This window comes from Python bivittatus, unplaced genomic scaffold (genome assembly GCF_059951505.1).
Source record: "Python bivittatus isolate LINGU-HERP-01145 unplaced genomic scaffold, Pbiv_v1 ctg000980_np1212, whole genome shotgun sequence".
NCBI classification, from domain to species: domain Eukaryota; kingdom Metazoa; phylum Chordata; class Lepidosauria; order Squamata; family Pythonidae; genus Python; species Python bivittatus.
Window position 1 is genome coordinate 27,377,391 of NW_028277125.1, and position 18,966 is coordinate 27,396,356.

Consider the following 18,966-nt stretch of genomic DNA (forward strand, 5'->3'; position numbering starts at 1 on the left):
ACATCAAAAAGAGGCAAATCAGTGCTTTCCACAATCCGCTCTCTTTTTTGTAGTCTTACATTGCATGATATGCATTGAAAACACTGCTCTGCCAGCACCAGTCGCTTCAAAGGAAGAGCCATGTGCTTCATAATTTATGATGCCTGGGAGCTATGCCCAATATTGACTGATAATGCTCGGCCATAAAGAGAGTAAGGTCTAGAATGCTACAACATTGCATTTATGAAATAACACTTACTTTGGTGAATTGCAATAAATATCTTTTAGATCAATAAGAACTTTGGTAATACTTCTGCTTGGTGTTTGTTTTGAATCAACTTTTTCACACGTGTGATTGGATATAATACTCTACTCCTCCTTCAAAATCAGTGGTATACTTTTCACGCTATCTACCTTTCACTTCCATAGAAGACATGTCCCGTGTAAAAATGCTATGTTGATTTATTAAAAGCATTTAGGAGAGTAAAGTTGAATGTATAGCTTGTTATCTGTTAAAGTTGTCTAAGGCATAGCTTACTAGTGAATTATTCAAACAAAATTATCCTGTACCTTTTCTTCTTATGTGTCTTTTCTGCCTTTTTTTCTCTTTTCATTAATTCTAGTTAGCCATACTGGACAAATCCAGTATTCTGGGAAGTAGAGAGCTGACATGGAGAAAGTCAACACTGTGATTACGGAGTTCTTAATCTTTGTGTCCCAGGGACCTCTTTAAGAGTCTGGTGAAATCTACAGACCCTTTCTCAAAAAAGCATACTTAACTGCATAAAATAAAATGCATACAGATTGAATTAAAAAGGAAATCAATTATGCTCAAATGAAATGTATCAAAATATTAAAAAATAAAAAAATATATAATATATGTGGTTCTCTATTAATGAATAACAAGACAATACCCTTTTCTAGGCTATAATTATTTTAGATAGTGAGATTTATTGACGTTAACAAACATTTTTGGAATTTAGAGGCCATACATTACTTTGTTTCCTACATACATTATTGAATGAAAAGCTAAAATTCAGTACAGGTTATTGAAAATAAAGTTGTAATTTCTTTCCCATCCAAATTCACAGCCCCTGAAATCTATCAATAGGCCTACAAGGGGTCCATGGATCTCAGGTTAACAACCCCTATAATAGCATAACAGAAGTTAATACTTACAGCTTTTGTATCGAGGGCAGGCAGGTTGATGTGTCTGTTGCAGTTCCATAATCATTGAATCTAACATCCTGATGTTCTCAGCTTCCACTTGTTAAAGTAGCCTTCTTCAGCTTTGTGCTGTCAAATATCTATTGGGACTACAAGTCCCAGAATTGTATGCTATTGACCATTATAACTGGGAATTTTTGTTTGTAAATAATGCTTAATAAAATTTCAAAAGAAAAAGGCAGAAATGGAGTTAGATTGCCAGTATTCAGGGAAATGGCTTCATTATTCAGTATTTTTAACACAGTTTACACATATCACAACATGTTTTTTTAAAAAACAAGAATGCATGTCTATTGGCATTGTGCTTTGATATGCCATGATGCTGTGCGAATCATTTGAAAGAAGTGTTTCAAAATATGGGGGACAAGCCACAAAGCACATTCACCGAATACAAAGGGAGGTGCTTTGTAGAGTGTCCCAAAAGCTGCATCATTTTCTAGGCTTGAGTAGCTGCTTCAGAAGCTGCTCCCAGCTGTCTCTCATGCGTGTGCATGCACAGCCATTTTGCTTTGGGGGGAAACCCCTCCATTTTTAATGGACTCTCTCTTTGCTTCTCTAGGTCTCATCATGGGATTAATTTTACGGTATGCCACAGCACCATCAGATTTTGAAATTGGAAATGTCTATGACTGTGACAGGCTCAAGGCTGGCTTGCCCACCCTGCTTGTCAACATCACAAATCAAGTGTATGAATATCAGTACAGAAGGGAAATAAACCAGCTTAATGTCAATGCACACCAAGGGAATGCAATGCTGCAAAAGGTGAGATAATTATCCTCTCAATGTAGATGACCTTACGTTATTATTATTTCTGATCAATCATCATGCTGCTAAGAAGAGAAGCTGAGTGACTTAATGTATGATCCAAGCAGTTTATTTCCCATCTTGATTAATTGTTTACTTGCAATCAGAAAATAACCAGATCTAGTTCATCTTTGCTGCTTTCACACTTTGAAGGCTGTTGTGAATATGAGAAGATTCTACATGGAAGTCATGTCATGCAAAAAATGAGATACAACCTGTAAGATAAAACAATGTTTCTCAACCTTCGTAGCTTAAGTTCTACCATTCACTCTGTTCAGGAATCTGGGACTCACCAAGATAGAAGCAAAAAACCTACTTTGGGTTCTTAAGTCTAAACCTCTCAAAGGCTTCTCTTTCTATTGAATTACTCAGTTATGTTCCATGGTGCATCCAGAGTGCTCTGCTTTTCTCTCTGTCTTTTTCACTGTTTCCTCATTTGTGTAGGGGAATCACTAATCTAGATTACTTCTACTTGCTACCAGTGGTACAACTGGTTGTGAAGCACTGAGACAGGACCTCTCTCTCTCTCTCTCTCTCTCTCTCTCTCACTCTCTTTCTCTTTCTCTTTGCTAATTGATTCACTGATTACATGCCATCAAGTCTTTGTCAACTCTTAGTGACCACATAGATATTCTCCATGATGATCTGTCCCTAACCTGGTCCTTCAGCTCTTCCAACAGCACCCCCACCACCACTGTAACTGAGTCGCTGATGGTCATCCTCTTCTTCTCTTTCCTTCTACCCTTCCCAGCATTAGAGCCTTCTCCAGAAAGCTAGGTCTTTGCATACTGTGTCCGAATTTGCTCATTAGGTGTATGTAATCAGCACAGATTTTCAATGCATGCACATGCATAAATATGTACATATGTTTAACAAAGCACTATCTATGACAAACAATTCACATGGAGACAAGTATTCTCAAGAATTGTCGTGTATTTGATATATCCCAAGTTTATTGCAGTTCACATGTGGGAGAAGAAGCCAATTGCATATATATTTTGCCACTTAAATTTAACTTCCATAGCCCCAGTTGCCACTAAAATTTTGCATGTAGTTGAATGCATGCACAGTTCTATCCTGAAGAAAGTTGAGAGACTCCTTGGTACATTAAAAATGTTCTATACATTTTTGGAGGCAGAAAGAGAATCTGCAGGGTAAAATAAACATACAGAGATTGTTCCCTAAATATTTCAGCATTCTATGAAATTAGTTTCGAAGAGCAAAACAGTCCATCATACTATGGTTATTAAATCCAAATTAGCTTAATTCTACTTTATTAATGGGATCCATTACACATGTCTAGCTTGGGTTGGATCTGGCTGAGGAAGCACAATTCTAACCATCAAAACAAATAATGTATCTAGCCTTTGCTGGAAATATGCCCTGTCTTCTTTCACTTATTTGATCATGATTAAAACAAGATACGGCTACTCTTTATGGACTTTCTACTGACACCAGGACTGAAAAGATGATGTTTTATGGATTTGTTTATAGATAAGGGATGGGATATGGAATGAAGAGAGAGATGTATGTAACTCTAGAGAGGGTGAAGAGTCACTAAATTTGTTTATATTTGTTGTGATGAAGGTTAGAAGTCACTTTATATATTTCTTTTTCTTTATTATATTCTTACTCTTCTCTTTCTTCTGTTTCCCCTTTTCTTTCTTTTTTCGTGTACTTTTACTCCTTCTCTGTATTATCTTTCTTTTCTTTAAGTTTAGTATGTATTAGATTTTACCATTATAATCAAAATTCTTAATAAAAAATATATATTAAAAAAATCATTAGTAAAACCTAAACATAATTGCATTAAGTAATATATTATTAAAGTCACAACCAACATTAGTAAGGTAATGTTACTTAATTACTTAATTAAGTAACATTACTTAAACATAGAATTGTCCTCTTTCTAAGTAATTCTTTTTTCTTTTCTTTTTTTAAAAGGAAATTCCAGTAAGTAAATAATATAGCAAGCCAGCTACAGAACTTAGATTACAATAATAATTTTGTGATTTTGAGAATTTGAACTTTTGGCTTCTTAAAACTGTGCCAGTTTTCCTTTTGCTGGGTCATTCTTCACTATGCTGTATTTGCAGCTATGACCATGTTATAACTTTTGAATAATGTGCATGTCATTACTCTCCCCCATATTAGAGCAGAAAAGTGAGAAAAATGCTTCTCTGGGTTTAATTTCCAGGTTAATGTACCATTTGAATATATCAGTACAAAAAAACCTAAATTATAAAAGTTCTTGCTCCTACATTTCCTCTCATAAAGTTGTCAATGAAGCAAAATTTACTTTTGCTGTTACTGGCCAGCTAGTTGACATTAGTTTAATAATTCAAAGTATGCAGAATGGCTTTTAAAAAATGCTGAGCTTCCACTTCCTGTTTATCACTCAAGCTATCTGCTGGAAAAAAGAAGGAGGAAGTCGTTTTGTATTTGTATTGTTACAGAACTAAATAATTCATCCAGGATCATAACCCCATAAGAGAAAGGCACTTTATGGGAACAAAAAAGCTATAGATCATTTCCCTAATGACATGTTCTTGCTTTTAAAGATATTAAATCTAGCAGAAACAATTGAAGATACAGTTGAATTCAAATCCTTATAAAATATATTTTATATAGTGGGTTTCTGTTTTAAACTGTACAATGGTTACTAAAACTAAGTGTAAAAAAATGCAGTCTGCAGGCATAAAAGTGCTGAATGCAAGTATGAGTATATGGACTGCACTGGCAAACATGGTATCAAAATTATTAATGCATTCATTAAAATTTTCCCATTCTCACCATTGCTAAAAAATATAAAGAATAAGAATAAGAATAAATAAAGAATAAGAATAAAAAATAAAGATAAGAATCAGGCTGTAGATCTCTAGATTTAAATTTCCCCAATGAAGGTCTAATAATGTCTGGCAACTAATACTCCTGGAAACAAGACAACATCTTTTAAAAGAAGCATGGTTTAAGTTTCTGGATTAGGTATCTGGGACAAAATCACTTATTTTGATGTAATCCACAGTACTTCCTGTACCATCTGACGTCTTATTTCCATGCTCTGAAACCTAATTATATTAGAGCTGATTATTACTTCACCCATATGCTCTTTGGACTTTGACTCTTTTCCACAAAACCATATTAGATTAAAACTGTTAATTTCTTGTAGAAGTCCCCTGAATCCACCTTTTCAGCAGCAAAAGGTGGATTCAGGGGACTCCACAAGATGATTCATTTTGAAGCCAGCTGCAGACCCCTGTGATCCTACAAAGCTGGAAGCAGTTGAGAGTAGAGACAATTTATACCCAGCTGCATTGCAACACATCTGACATAAAACGAGTGCAACTGTCCTTTTGTTACACTGAAATTCAAGAGCTTCCCAGTAGTGGGAATTCTTGCATCATTCCCCCTCCCGTCTCTGGGCCAAACCCAGCCTTTCCCTCCTCCCCACGGAGGATCTTATGTTTTGCCTACATGTTATTATTTCACTGCTCTTTGAAATACAGCAAACAGTACAGCACTTCTCCCTCCCCAACTACTGTTCGTTCCAGTTCTTGAAAAATGCAAAGAACATGAGATTAAAAGCATGAAAGTCACAAGGGGAAGGGAAAAAAAGGTTGACAACATCTAAGCAGGAGGCCAAGATGCTCCCTTCAAACTATTCTTTCTAAAATTAATTTTGACAATATCTTTTGATTAAACATTGATTAGCCAGGTTGCACTAATTTTATTGCTTTTATTTGGAAATCTATGTGTGTATTTTTAATCTTCCTGTTTTCCCATTATTTTCCAAATAAATTTTGTATATATGCATCTGGACATTATGCTTCCAGTAGAAGAGAATACATGTAGCTCAGGGTTGAACTGTAGAGTCCTTGGGGTTCTCTGAGCTTGGTTGTTTTCTGGCAGATGTTTCATTACCCGACTAGGTAACATCTTCAGTGATAGAAAGGAGTGGGGTTTGCTCTCTGTTTATATACGGTAGCTTGCCCTGACAGTGTTGGAGTGGGTGTTGTTTTTTCCTTGGTAGTTCCTTGATTAGGGTATTGCTTACTGCTTGATCGTATGTCTGGTTTTAATCCTGGTGTTAATCCCTTCTTATCTGGGTGTTGATTGCTGGTGAGGAGGTGTTCTGGCCTTTTTGTTTCCTTTTAATTGTCTCTTTTGAATGGTGTGTAAATGTTGTTTATCTCTGTGTGTCTGTTGATGGCTGACTTGTCTGAATACCAAGCTTCCAGGAAATCCCTCACATTTTTGGATTTGGCTTGGTAGACCAAATTAAATCCCAACACACGAGGGAATTCCTAGAAGCTTGGAATTCTTATGCATTCTAATGTGCTGAGACATATGTCTGAAAAAACCTAGAGAAAAGCAGGATATAATATCTTAAATGCTCAAGGTTATTTTACCAGGTTTCTTAACACCATATAGAAGGACAGTGACCTAGTTTATACATTGCACTATACTATGGTTTGTTTAATCACAAGTAGCTGAGTTGATACAAAAGACTAAGCCGAAAAAAGACCGCATTATGATTTGCTACAGTGCATGAACTAAAGCAAAGCAATACAGATTAAGAAAACAATCTAGGTAACTGATCTGAAATATCCTTGCAATAGCTTGCTATTTATTTAAGTATCTTGAACACTTGTAAGTGAAAGGTCCTTAGAGGCAAAGAGGTACCATTGCCATAGTACCATGTGTTTCCTGTTGGTCCAGGTGGGAATAAAAAACATAACAAAGGTTTTTATGTTGCTGCTAATGAGTAGAAACACTTGTTACTGAAATTGCAACTAATCTCTTTGTTAAATAAAATTGATTGACAATAATAACAAACCTTTTGGAAGGCAGAGTTCCTCAATTTTTATTCTCTCTGATGAAGTGGATTGATTGATTGATTGATTGATTGATTGATTGATTGATTGGATTGATTGACTGATTAAATTTATATGCTGCCCATCTCCCCCAGAGATTGCAGGAACTATTTTGATATGTTGGGCCACCATCATCTCCATGAAAATTAGAGAAAAGTAATTTTGTAGTCTAACAAATCAAGAATGAATCCAGTGGAGACATTATTCTAAGAAAAATCAGTGGAGCTGAATAAACCTTCTAGCTTTAAAGATCTTCATTCTGATTAAAATCAAAATCTTCCCTTTTACAAAACTTTCTAACCAAGTAGGATGGTCCAAATCTTCACAGTGTTATCTCTATAATTATTTTATTTTTTTGCAATTTCCGTGAGTTTGCCAGTTTAAGAAAGTTGCAGATAATCAAGAAATGCTTCCTGGCGCAAAGGTGGCAAATGCATTTTATTTCAAGTCTAGACGTTAAGATAACTAACAGTACATTTAAATTAGCATACATTTTAATAAATTAGTGAATGTAAACCAAACAGCATTATGTTTGTTTCTGTGAGACTGATAGCAATTCTTATGCTTTACATATGGCATGAACACTGTGAGCTATGGCCACAATTTGTTTTATCACAATCACAGTCCAATTTGCTAGGTTAACAGGGCGAATGCTGTCAGTTTTTAATGGTATGTCTGTCTACAATCAAATCCTATCCACAATTTAATTGAAGACAAGAGGGCAGGCCTGGCTATGATACTGAGTCCTGCTGGACCTCACTGTCCAGCCAAATTCTGTATATTGCATCAATCCGGTCTCCAGGAAGGGGTTGGTATAGTGGCAACTGTGTATCAGGAGACCCTGGCTGTTGTGAGGAGCCATTACCTGAACTGGTACTAGGAGACTTCTTTATCAGTCCCTTATTGTAGACAGATCACTTTCTCATAATAACTGGGTTAACTGGAGCCAAGTGAGTTAACTGGAGCAACCAACCTTCACAAAGAGGAGGGGGCAAATTCAGATAGCACACTCCAACTTTCTAAGAGATCTGGAAGGTTTTCTGATGATGCTTAGAAATTTTCCTTGCAACCAGTAAGGCAGTTATGTTGGCATTTGCTAGCCGCTGCAATACGGAGGTGGCCAAGGAGCTAGATGAAATTGTTGCCAAGTGGACTCTCCCTACCCCCTCATCCTGAGCAGGTCCTTGATTTTCTGAAGAGCTCCAAAAGATGAAGCAATTGAAGAGATGCCCGGAGCAGCACTTATAGAAAATAAGAAGCAGCATGATTAGGCCTGGGTATAAGCTAACCTTTGAGCCTATTCTGTAGTGAAAGGGATGTGCCTCCAACTCCAAACCTTTATTGGTGACCCAGAAGAATAACATAGTTAACAGTACTGAAAACTTCTGGGCGGTCCAGAAGGATAGGTCAGCAAAGTATTATTAGTTTTCCACAGCTGTAATGGCTGTGAGAATAACCTTGAGGAACAGGAGGAAGAACCACAGCCAAGGCAACAGTCAGATAAGAGAAATCTAAACCAAAGGCAGGAATGGAATTTGAAAAACATCTCAGACTTGACCCTCCCTAGTTCTATTAGGATAAAAGCAGGGAAGGGCAAGGTGCATTCAGAGTTTCTGTTACTGTAAACTTATACCAAAAGTAGTTTTAGTATTCATGACTTTGGCACTCAGGTCTAGTCTACCTCAGAGGGCTGACACCACCCTTATTGCATCTGCAGAATGATATTAAGTTGTCCTAGATCATATTAGGGAAGGGCAGGCCAGAAAATCAGTCACTACAAATTGTGACTATCACCGAACATTTTGAGGATAAAATTGCTTGTATTTACTCTGAGTTGGAAACTGGATGGATGGAATCTAATGAGACAATTAGGGCTGACCTCTTTAAATGTTACTTGGGAGGTTTTTGAGCCTGTGGACCTCAAGGATTAGACTGGTTTTTTGTGATGCATGTGGACTGAGCACTTGCCCCACCTGGCTGAGCAAGATAGCTAGAAAGAAGATTAAGAATCAAATCCACATGATAGTCAACACTTCTTTGAGGAAAGGATAGGTTCCAACAGCTTTGAGAGAGGCACTTGTCCACCCACTCCTCAAGAGGCCAGCCTCTGATCCAGTGTTAATGGATAACTACTGTTCTCTTTCCAACCCCTCGTTCTTAGGAAAGGTTGCTGAGAAAATGGCCATTTGACACTTAGAAAGAGCTCTGACAGAAATGGATTATCTGGACCAATGGCAGTCTGGATTCAGGGCTGGCATTGGGCAGAAATTTCATTGGTTGCTCTCACTGAGAATTAGTGGCAGGAGTTGAATGGGGCATGCATTCTTTTCCTTCTGGACCTCTCAGACATTTTCAGCACTATTATTCTTCTGGGCCACCAGTAAAAGTTGGGATTTGGAGGTAATACTGTGGTTTTGTTGCTTCCTGAGTGGGCAGGTCCAGCCAGCATTTGCAGAAAGGAATCCGTCAAGCCCTTGGGTCCTTCATTTTAGGGCTTCCCAGAATTTGGTCCTTTCTCCAAACCTGTTTAATATCTTCATGAAAATACTGGGAGAGGTCATCCATTGCTCTGAGGTGAGGTATCATCACCATGCAGATAATACTTTACATTATATCTCTATCTGGAATGAAATGAGAGATTAGTAGAAATTCTGAATCAGTGCCTGGAAGTTGTAGGGCCTGGATAGGGAGAAACAGGCTCTGATTCAATCCAAGCAAGACAGACTGGCTGGAAATTTCAGCAGGTGTAAAATGCAGCAACCTGTGTATTTACTGGCCTGTCTTCTTAACCTTGGGGATCTGTGGATAGATGTCAGGGAGTCCATGAACATGGGTGGGACAAAAGTTACAGCTTTATTTTCACTATTTTATTTTATGCATTTACATACATCTTTCTGAGAAGGAATCCACAGGTTTCAACAGACTCTCAAAGGGGTTCATGTCACACAAATTAAGAACCTCTGCTATAAAGACTCCCCTCCTCTGGAGCAGCTTGGTCCTCAAAGCAAGAATGACTCCCACTTTCCCAGTCTTCTGGAGGCTCATAAAAAACTTCCTGAACATTTCAGGAAGTTCAGGATTGATTCAATATGAAGTCATTGGTGCCAGAAATGTTGTTGTTGTTGTTGTTACCACGTACATTATTATATTCTGATATTATTTTTTATTGTTAATTTGCATTTTGTACATCACCTAGAATTCATTTTGGAATTAGGCAATAAATAAATCTCAAATAAAGTGGTTAAGAAGTTTTCCTTCCATCATTTTGATGTCTCCCTGGCTCTCCATACTCCTCAATCTGAAAACCCCCAGTGGGAAATTTTCCCTCTAATATCTTCTCTTGGGATCTAATTGCTGCTACTTTGAAATAAATTTCAAAATCATTTTTTCTTTCATCACACTGAATAAGAACCGGTGGAGAAAAAAATGGAGAATTTTTCTGCATGGCACAATTCTATACTGCAGTGTTCATGCACTTGTGCACCTTAGCTCTGAAGCATCCTTAGGTTCTTTCTTGGGCTTATACAGGAAAGTATATGCACATGTAGGTGAGACATCTGCCCTCAGGGATGGCCCTACTATTAGGCACAATGGAGCAGCTGTGTTGGGCAGCAAGTGCTGAGATACAGGCAATATCTGCTCACCAAAACCACTGAGCCACTCAAGCAAGCTTGCTGCCCAGAATGCAGGAGAAGAAACTGTCCTATCACTGACATTGAAATAAGATTCAGCTGCTATTCTAGCTGGGTTCTGTACATGAATAGATGAAGCAGCAACATCATACCCTTTGCCTTAAACAGCAAAATATCTTAAGCTGGTTCCAGGTGCCAGTTACTGGTAACTCATTTATAAGTAGCACGTGGGTCATACCAAACTGCAAACTTCCAGAAACTCTCACATAACAATTGCATAAGAATAGAGGGCTAACTGCTATAGTTTCACTGGTTAAACAGGAGTTGCCATAGATTGGCATTTAAACAAGTCTGCCTTAAACACCTTCAGGTCAGGATTTGCAGAAAATGAAATATGGCAATATTCTTCTGACTTTTGAATTTCATCTGAATGACTTGCTATTTTATCATTCTGTGTCTTATATAGTTTTTCCTTCACTAGTAGAAGTGAGGGGTCAGAAAGCTATGTTTTCCTAAGTATTGATCAATGTAATTAAAGCTGTAAAATGTGATACTCTTAAAAGATCTAATTCTTAGTGAATATTTTATGTTTCTTTATCTGTTTCTTTGTTCTTTCTGGCAGATGACCTTTGATCCTTCCATCTTCTTCAATGTTCTATTACCTCCCATTATATTTCATGCAGGATACAGTTTAAAAAAGGTAAGTGGTTTCTTTTAACAATAGCAGACAGTCTGCTGTAGTTGACTGGAGCATCACTAGGGCCAAAATGTTTTAATTTGATCAGAGAGATCAAAGGAAGGAAAAGAAAAAATGTTTCCAACTGCAAATTACCATTTTGATTCTTTTTATTACACAGTTTAATCATGTAGGCCTTCCTTTCAAATGCTTAACTACATTGGTAGTAGTTACAAAAAGTAGCAAAAATACAGACCTAATCACCAAAAATTAATTTGGCTCTGTTTATAGGCTCAATCCTGGCTGCATTCTTTTAAAAACTAGGTACTTTTTAAATTACAATATTGCAATACTCAAAACTCTTCAAGGCATTCTCTTTCTTGGGAAAATCTCTCAGGTTTTCTAAACCCAGAGAAAAAGCAGTCTTCATTACCCAAAAAAGTGGCTCACCTTTCAAATAATACAACAAATAAACAGTTAATAATGTGAAACTGAATGAAAGGTATTAACTTTCAATGCAACACAAAATGCTACATCCTTCTTAAAATACTGAGACTATATAACCTGACCATCCTTTAATAAATATTCTGATTTCAACACCTGTTGCTATCACTTTGTGAATAAGTCAATCTTCGAATGATAGGAATTTCTTAATGACATCATCATTAAGATAATAGTCCAGACAAATTGCTTCCAACAATCTCACCTCTACCAGCATCCTAGAAGGTATAGATAAGTGGCTCATCACAGAAGTGGACAGCTGTGTCCCTTCCATCTGTAATTCAAGCAATGCAACTGGAAGAAATATGTTTCATTGACCGTAAGCTTAAAGATGTATTAGAGAAAACATTTCTTACTTCTGGAATATAAGCATTCACAATTGTAATTTGTAATTTAAATATAAAAAGTGGGTTGAAATCAATATGTAGGATTTGATGGACAACATAAAATAGCACTATAAAGTATGCAGCATTCACACGACTGTTTTTGTCTTTTTTGCTTCACAGAGACACTTTTTTCGCAACTTAGGATCCATTTTAGCATATGCTTTTTTGGGGACAGCTGTCTCTTGTATTGTAATAGGGTAAGTAAAATCCACTTTCCATTGTGTGCTGTGATGATACCTAGGTGTGTGGAAAATCTATTTGAGGAATGCTATGTTTCAGTTCCACTTTTAAAAATTACAGCCAGCAAACATACAGGTAGTCCTTGCTTAGCTACCACAATTGGGACTGGCAATTCCATTGCTAAGTGCCATGGTCACTAACCAGAAAACCACACAACCATGACGTACTTACAACATCACTTCCCATTTGGTCATTAAGCAAGTCACCACAGTCATTAAGTGAGACATGTGCCTGCAACTTGCAATTTTACCTCTGTGTTCTTCATTAACTCTACTTGTCAGAAGCTGGTTGTAAAGCACACAATAGCAATCACGCGACTGTGGGATGCTACAACAGTTGTAAATGCAAGGATTGGTCACAAAGCTGGTTTGTTACAGCATTGTAACTTTGAATGGTTGTTAAATGAGGCAGTCAGTAAGCAAGGACTACCTGTATATAATCTCCCTGCAGTGGCTGTTAAATTACTATAATCCTCTGGTTAAGTATGCATGTTTCATCTAGTCATACTTCTTTATAGGTGTTGTAGTTTAAATACTGAATAAAACAATTATTTCTATATGTATGCTTTGAGTATCCTACTAAATGTTGATAAACTACTCCAACATTCTATTATGCCTTTTGCCAAGTTCATAAGCAAGGTATAGCAAAACAAGCAAGACATGGCAGAAACAAGCACTCTCTGTTGATTATCTCCTGCATCTGACCCTCAAAGGTATACTGTCTTAATGCATTTGGATAAAGTTAGTCTGAATGGAAGGATGGTTTGATGGAAAAAATTTAGCATATCATCACAAAGCATAATTTTTGTTGTTGATGTATAATTTTTGAATATTTTTCATTTTGGGGTAAATAACCGCAGTACGTAGAGAACAAAGTTCACCTGCTATTTCAGTAAAAAGAGTTTCAATCTGCTGCAGCAGAATGTATCTGGATATGCATCAGAAATTGCTATGGTTGCATACCTCATTCTAAATCCTGCAGGAACTGGTATACATGCTCTCCAACATCTGTTCCGAAATTCTAGGAGTTTGCAACCTTAAGCCCTATTCAGTGATGGGATAATTTCTTGCCATGATAAGGATTTTATTTGGGCTTGGAAAATTAGTGCTATGGAAACAGACATCAGTGGCCTATTTATTCTGAACCAAAGTATAAGGCAGTCATGTGGTGCCAAGTTATATCATTAGGAGTGTTACTTGGTCTGATTATTTGCTCAACAATTTCTGATGAAATTTGAAGCCCTTCCATTATCTTCTGCTTTTCTCTCCCCTCCCCCCCCCCTTTTTTTTTTTTTTGGTTCATGCACTCCTTCCTTCTCCATAGTCTAGCATCTTCAAAATACAGGTGCAAGTCCAGATGGGAAAAGTTGCTTAAGTAAACAATCAGTGCAATATAAGTAGCTGTGAGACCGAACCTTGAGCCTCCTCCTGTTTACAACATAGGCTCAGAGTGTTATCTGAAGTCAAGATTATATTCTGATGTACATACATTAACCAGTATTTGGCTCTTGACAAAAGCCCATCTTGGTGAAGTTATAGTCTATTCCAAACAATTCATTAGCATGCACCAATGAAAGCATACTGTAAATTCAAGTAATTTCTGGGGAAACGTTAAAAAAAAAAATAGTGTCATTTTGGCACTGTTGAAACAACAGTATCTAGCTAGATTGTATTTTGGAATTTAAAACCCATTAGAATGCATTTTCTTGTTTTTGTTTTTTTTTAAACAAGTTTAAAAGCTTGTTTTCTTGTATTCAGGTCAGTCCTTATTCAGTCCAATCCTAACTTTCCCTTCTCTGGTTTCCTCCTTTGTAGTTAACTGTAGTTTCCTCCTACTGTAGTTAACTGATATCTCAGTACTCTGTGGAGATGGTACGAGGAGAGCAGTGTTAGTCTCTAGCAACAAAAAATCAGGAGTCTAGTAGCACCTTTTCCAGTGAGCGCATTTTATTAAAAGGCAGAAGCTTTCGTGAACTGCAGTTCAGTTCATCAGATGCATACAGTAACCAGACTAATGTAGGATTTAAACTGGGGTGAGGTAGAGTGGGAAAAGGGAGGGGGAGATAGGTTGGTTATATAGATGCAGGTTACATGTGAAACAGATTCTAAGTACCTTATCCATTAATAGTTGAAATATATTAAAAACTCGTGTTTCTTGAGACCATCTGAGAAGCCCAGGCAATCACATAAAATATGAGGCAATCTCAGAAGAGCTCAACAAATGCAAACCAACCTACCTGGCTTTTTGAGAATTGGTAGATAACTTTTTAATCTGTTTATCTCATCAATGCTATTTGCAAGCTGCATATAATGTAACTAAAATGACAAAAATTGTTCTCGCGTATTAAGTACAGAGCAAAAATAGATTCTATAGGAGACATTAATAGATCAATTTCATTTTGATTTATTCATTCATTTTAATAAAATTGCAGCTCAGAGGAGTCTGGCTGCCAAAAGATGGAGGGAATCCTTTTGTCCCCAGAATATTTCTCCCTCTTCAGATTGTATGCATAGGATCTTTCCCACTGAGTTCAGGTATGAGTAAGCAAGATTATATCTAAGATTTTAATGACACCACAATGAAGAGGACAATGATGTGTGTTTTTTAAGGATTTCCAAGAGAGCTGATCTTTTGAAGGAATGGATAATTGTTGTTGTTGTTCATGCTGCTGTTGCTATTGCTATTTTCAATGTGTTAGGACTATTTTAGGGTTTCTGAAAGGCTCTAGAAACATGGCTCTGTGAATGTACCTGGGGATCCCATTAACATTCAGAGGCTGCTAGATGACTGTATTGATTGATGCATGACTTGCACTTGCCTCTGTATTGTGTTTTCTGGTTTTAATTTGGTTTTAATCTGGCTTTAAAGGAGTTATTGTTTTTATTGATATTTGTATTTTGCTGATTGGTTGTGTTGCTTGTTTAATTATGTGAGCTGTCCAGAGTTACAAATGTGAGATGGGTGGCTATACAAATTGAATGTGTGTGTGTGTGTGTATTAAAACACTTCTTGTTGTATCTCAAACCTCAGAATGATAGGAAACCACACTACTGATTATTGACAATAGTGTCACTGAAATTTGCTGGAGGCTCTAAAGCAAGTTTCAAGGCCCACATGTATTTATTTTTAATTATTTCATAACTTAAATTATATTAAATCAGCTGATTATAACTCCTTTTATATAGTCCACAGTATTTACAAAGAATGAGAGGATGTATCCAGGGAAAGTACTGCGAGACAGTTTCCATTAGATGGGAAAGCACATAATACTTACAGAAGCTTTGAAGAACAGCTGTCTGGGATAAAATATCCCTATAGTATTTTCAAATGGTAAAATGAGAAAGAGTGTATTTTGGCACTGTAGAAGGGGAAGGAATTCCCAACTTTTTTAAAAAGAAAAATGATGAACTTGTTTTCATAGCTAATAGCAGCCATATGTTTATTAGCCACAGTTCCTTTAGTGTGTGATGCTACGTGATAGGGTGTCATCTGAAAAGAATTACTATGGCAGCACAGGGGGGCATTTCTGTTTGCACAAATAATGTAGAATAGTGTAAGGAAGGAAGAATTCCCTTCACTCGCTGATATTTGCCCCAGAAAGTGAAACTGAAAGAATCAATTTAATCTTACATACGAACCCATCTATTCTCTCCAGCTGCTTCCAGCCCTTTCATATGTCAGTGAATACTGGGAAAATGTATAGTTGTTCATTTACCAACCAACGGTTGCAGTTTTCAACTATCTACTTATGCCTGACATTCTTAAAATTTTTCCAGTTCTTAGAACTTTCTCTTTAGTGCTTCATTTTTGTAACTGCCAATTACCTCTGACTGGCCAAATCCTTGTGATTCTCAGCTCTAGGTTTCAATTGGCTAGAGTCTGGAAATCTTTAAAAATTACATATTTAGGACAAAATAGCAAGTGGGAGAGATAAAAAAAGAAAATGATGCAGATGGAAAAGGTTTTATCCTCTTCTCCCATGCCTTGATCCCAATTAATGGGCCCAGGGTTGCTATTTGAAAACTTGAAAAAAAATGAGAATGTATGAGTTCACATCAGTAACTTTGCCCTAACTCAGTCCTAACTAAAATCTGTCACTGAAATTCTAAGTGAGCATTAGTGTCTTGTAACTGATAATCAGACATGGCTCTATGTTCTCCAAGTTTTCCTTTATGGTATCTTTAATTTCTTCTGTAAAAGATTCCCACAAAACTGAATTCTGAAGTCCCTAGTCCTGGTTCTTTTATTAGTTCAAAATTTCTCTCCAGGACAGGGATATAATAGAAGTCCACCATGGGAATGAAATGATGCAATTTGCAGATGCTTTTGAGTCACAAATGGGAAGCACTGAATAGAATTTATTTCAAAAATTGCACAAAACAGCATATCAATGGGAAAAATGCACACAAAAGAGGATAAGTTTTATGAAGAGTGAATTCAATTTTTAAAAGTATATACTTTATTAGCATAACAAAAAGCATATATGAAATACTGAAAACCTGAAATACTGAAATGTATTAGGCTGCCTTAACTGGGAATGAGTGAGAAAGAAATATGCAAATATAAATTCAGGATTGCTTCCAAAAGGCTATATAATTTAGGACAGATGTGAATGAATGCAGATTTTTCAGCTTTTTTTTTAAAAAACAAAACGTTGGAAGAACAGAATGATGGGCCAGTTCTAAACTGATTTATACATTCCCTACCTCCTGGAAAATATTCTACAACTAGTGTTAAACATTCCTCACTGGATTTAATTGCCTTCCAATGAAAGAACTTTATAATAACTGCTTTATTTACAAGTGTATAAGCAGAGAACATTGAAAGAAATGGTACCTTATAGCTCATTCTTTAATAGGCACCAAAGCAGAGCAACTACTTGATCAACCAGCTGCTCTCAGCCCAGATAAACCAGCATCTACACCAACCACTACCTACTATTTTTCTTTCTGTTCACATTTCCAACAAACTGTTTCTCTGCTGTTCCTCTGTCATAAACTCTGTCATAAACTCTGTCATAAACTCTTATCTCATTTCAAAGGCAAGGAGAAGTTTCCATATAAGCAAGGAAACAAAATTCCCCAAATTTTTAAAAAGAGCATTTTTTAACAAATGCCTGATTAGCTATGTGTTTGTCAAGTTAAACTGGCTTTCCCAGCTTAACTTGCTCCCTCTCCAAAAATATTGGGTAACAATTCCATAGGTCTGGTATATTACCAATGTTTTTTTGCTGCTTCAGATATTTCACTACAAGCAACAAAATACAAATGTATAATAATACAATGATAAAAATGATTAATTTATCAAACAAATACAATTGATATATTATTATAAAACCATGGTGCTGAATATCATTAAACATACTTAGATATCTCTACTCTTCACATACTTAGATATCTCTACTCTCTGTCACCCCAATGTCCAAAATGCATTGAAAAAACAAGTAAAAACTATCTGAATATTAAAGAGGAGAATGAGGTACCCCATATTGATATGTCAAATGATCAACCTCTCCTTCCCCATATATTCAGACTGGAATTGCCCACTCTAGATGGAGCTTAACCACCAAAGGATGGTGGCCCCAGTCCCCAACCCTCACAGATGGTCCAGAAGGATAACATGACTGATGGTACTGAAGCCACTGAAAGATCAAGCAGGATGAGTGTGTCACGCTTCCCATATCTAAGCCCCACTATAAGTCATCAGTGAGAGCAACCAATATGTTTTTTCTCTGGTGCCTGGGCTTGGATTTGTGATAGTCTTTGCTGAATCCTTTGAAGCAGAAATTGTTAGAGATGGTCAGCCAATCAGACACCTGCAGCAATTCCAGTCTGAATATATGGGGAAGGAGAGGTTGATCCCTTGACACAGTCCAGGAGATAGTGAACCTGAGCAAGTGAGGTCTAGTTCAGATAATGAAGGGTCCCTCTGGCAGAGCACCTATCCCAAGAACACATCAACAGCTATGAAGATCAGAGCAAAAGCAATCAGAACATCCCCTTAAGAAAAAAAGGGCAGCTACTAATTAAGCTACACCAGCATCTGGGGCTATGTAACAGCAGCCTCAAATTGTTGTCCCCCCATTGGAAGCGACTCTGCCTTCAGACCTGTGTTCCTGTCACTCTTGCTCCTTGCCCTACACTTCTACCCTAGACTTGTCATTCCAACCACCTTTCTAATCCCTGGAAATGCCATACAGACCATCTTATGGAATTCTCTGGCACTTGAATGGTGGATTATTATGGGCAATACTCTTATCTATGCTCTATCTTTCTCATGCTAGCAGATTGCTGATGACTCAAGTTCGAAGGCAAGTTTTAAGTGACTAATTACACCCTCCCCCCCAATTACCAGCTGTTGCCTGGAAGTTATCCTATGGTAATAAATTGCTTTTGCCTGGTTTTCTGTATGCATTGGCTGGTACAGCATAGACCCCTGACTGAAAAACGTTCAACTAATTAATTTCTCTCAGAGCTGATGGCCCATTACCTTTTTAATAAACTTCCTCAAAAAGAAAAGGTTAGACACTGGGTTGTAGTTGAGTTCGTTAAGGAGTGCTCACACCAATGCCTTCTTCCAAGACACTGGCATCTCCCTCTCCCACAATGAAGCTCTCCCAGCCCTTGAAACAACAGTGCAGTGATATA

At 37.0% G+C, this 18,966-nt stretch overlaps 1 protein-coding gene across 1 annotated transcript in view; it reads left to right on the forward strand.

The window, feature by feature from the left end:
- The window catches only part of SLC9A9 (solute carrier family 9 member A9), a 249,281-nt gene that overhangs the window by 8,140 nt on the left and 222,175 nt on the right, over positions 1-18,966 (forward strand). Inside the window, exons 2-4 of the mRNA XM_088131845.1 lie at positions 1,766-1,968; positions 11,139-11,216; positions 12,200-12,276. Of these exons, the coding sequence (XP_087987971.1) occupies positions 1,766-1,968; positions 11,139-11,216; positions 12,200-12,276 (358 nt within the window). The remainder of the gene's footprint in view (positions 1-1,765; positions 1,969-11,138; positions 11,217-12,199; positions 12,277-18,966) is intronic.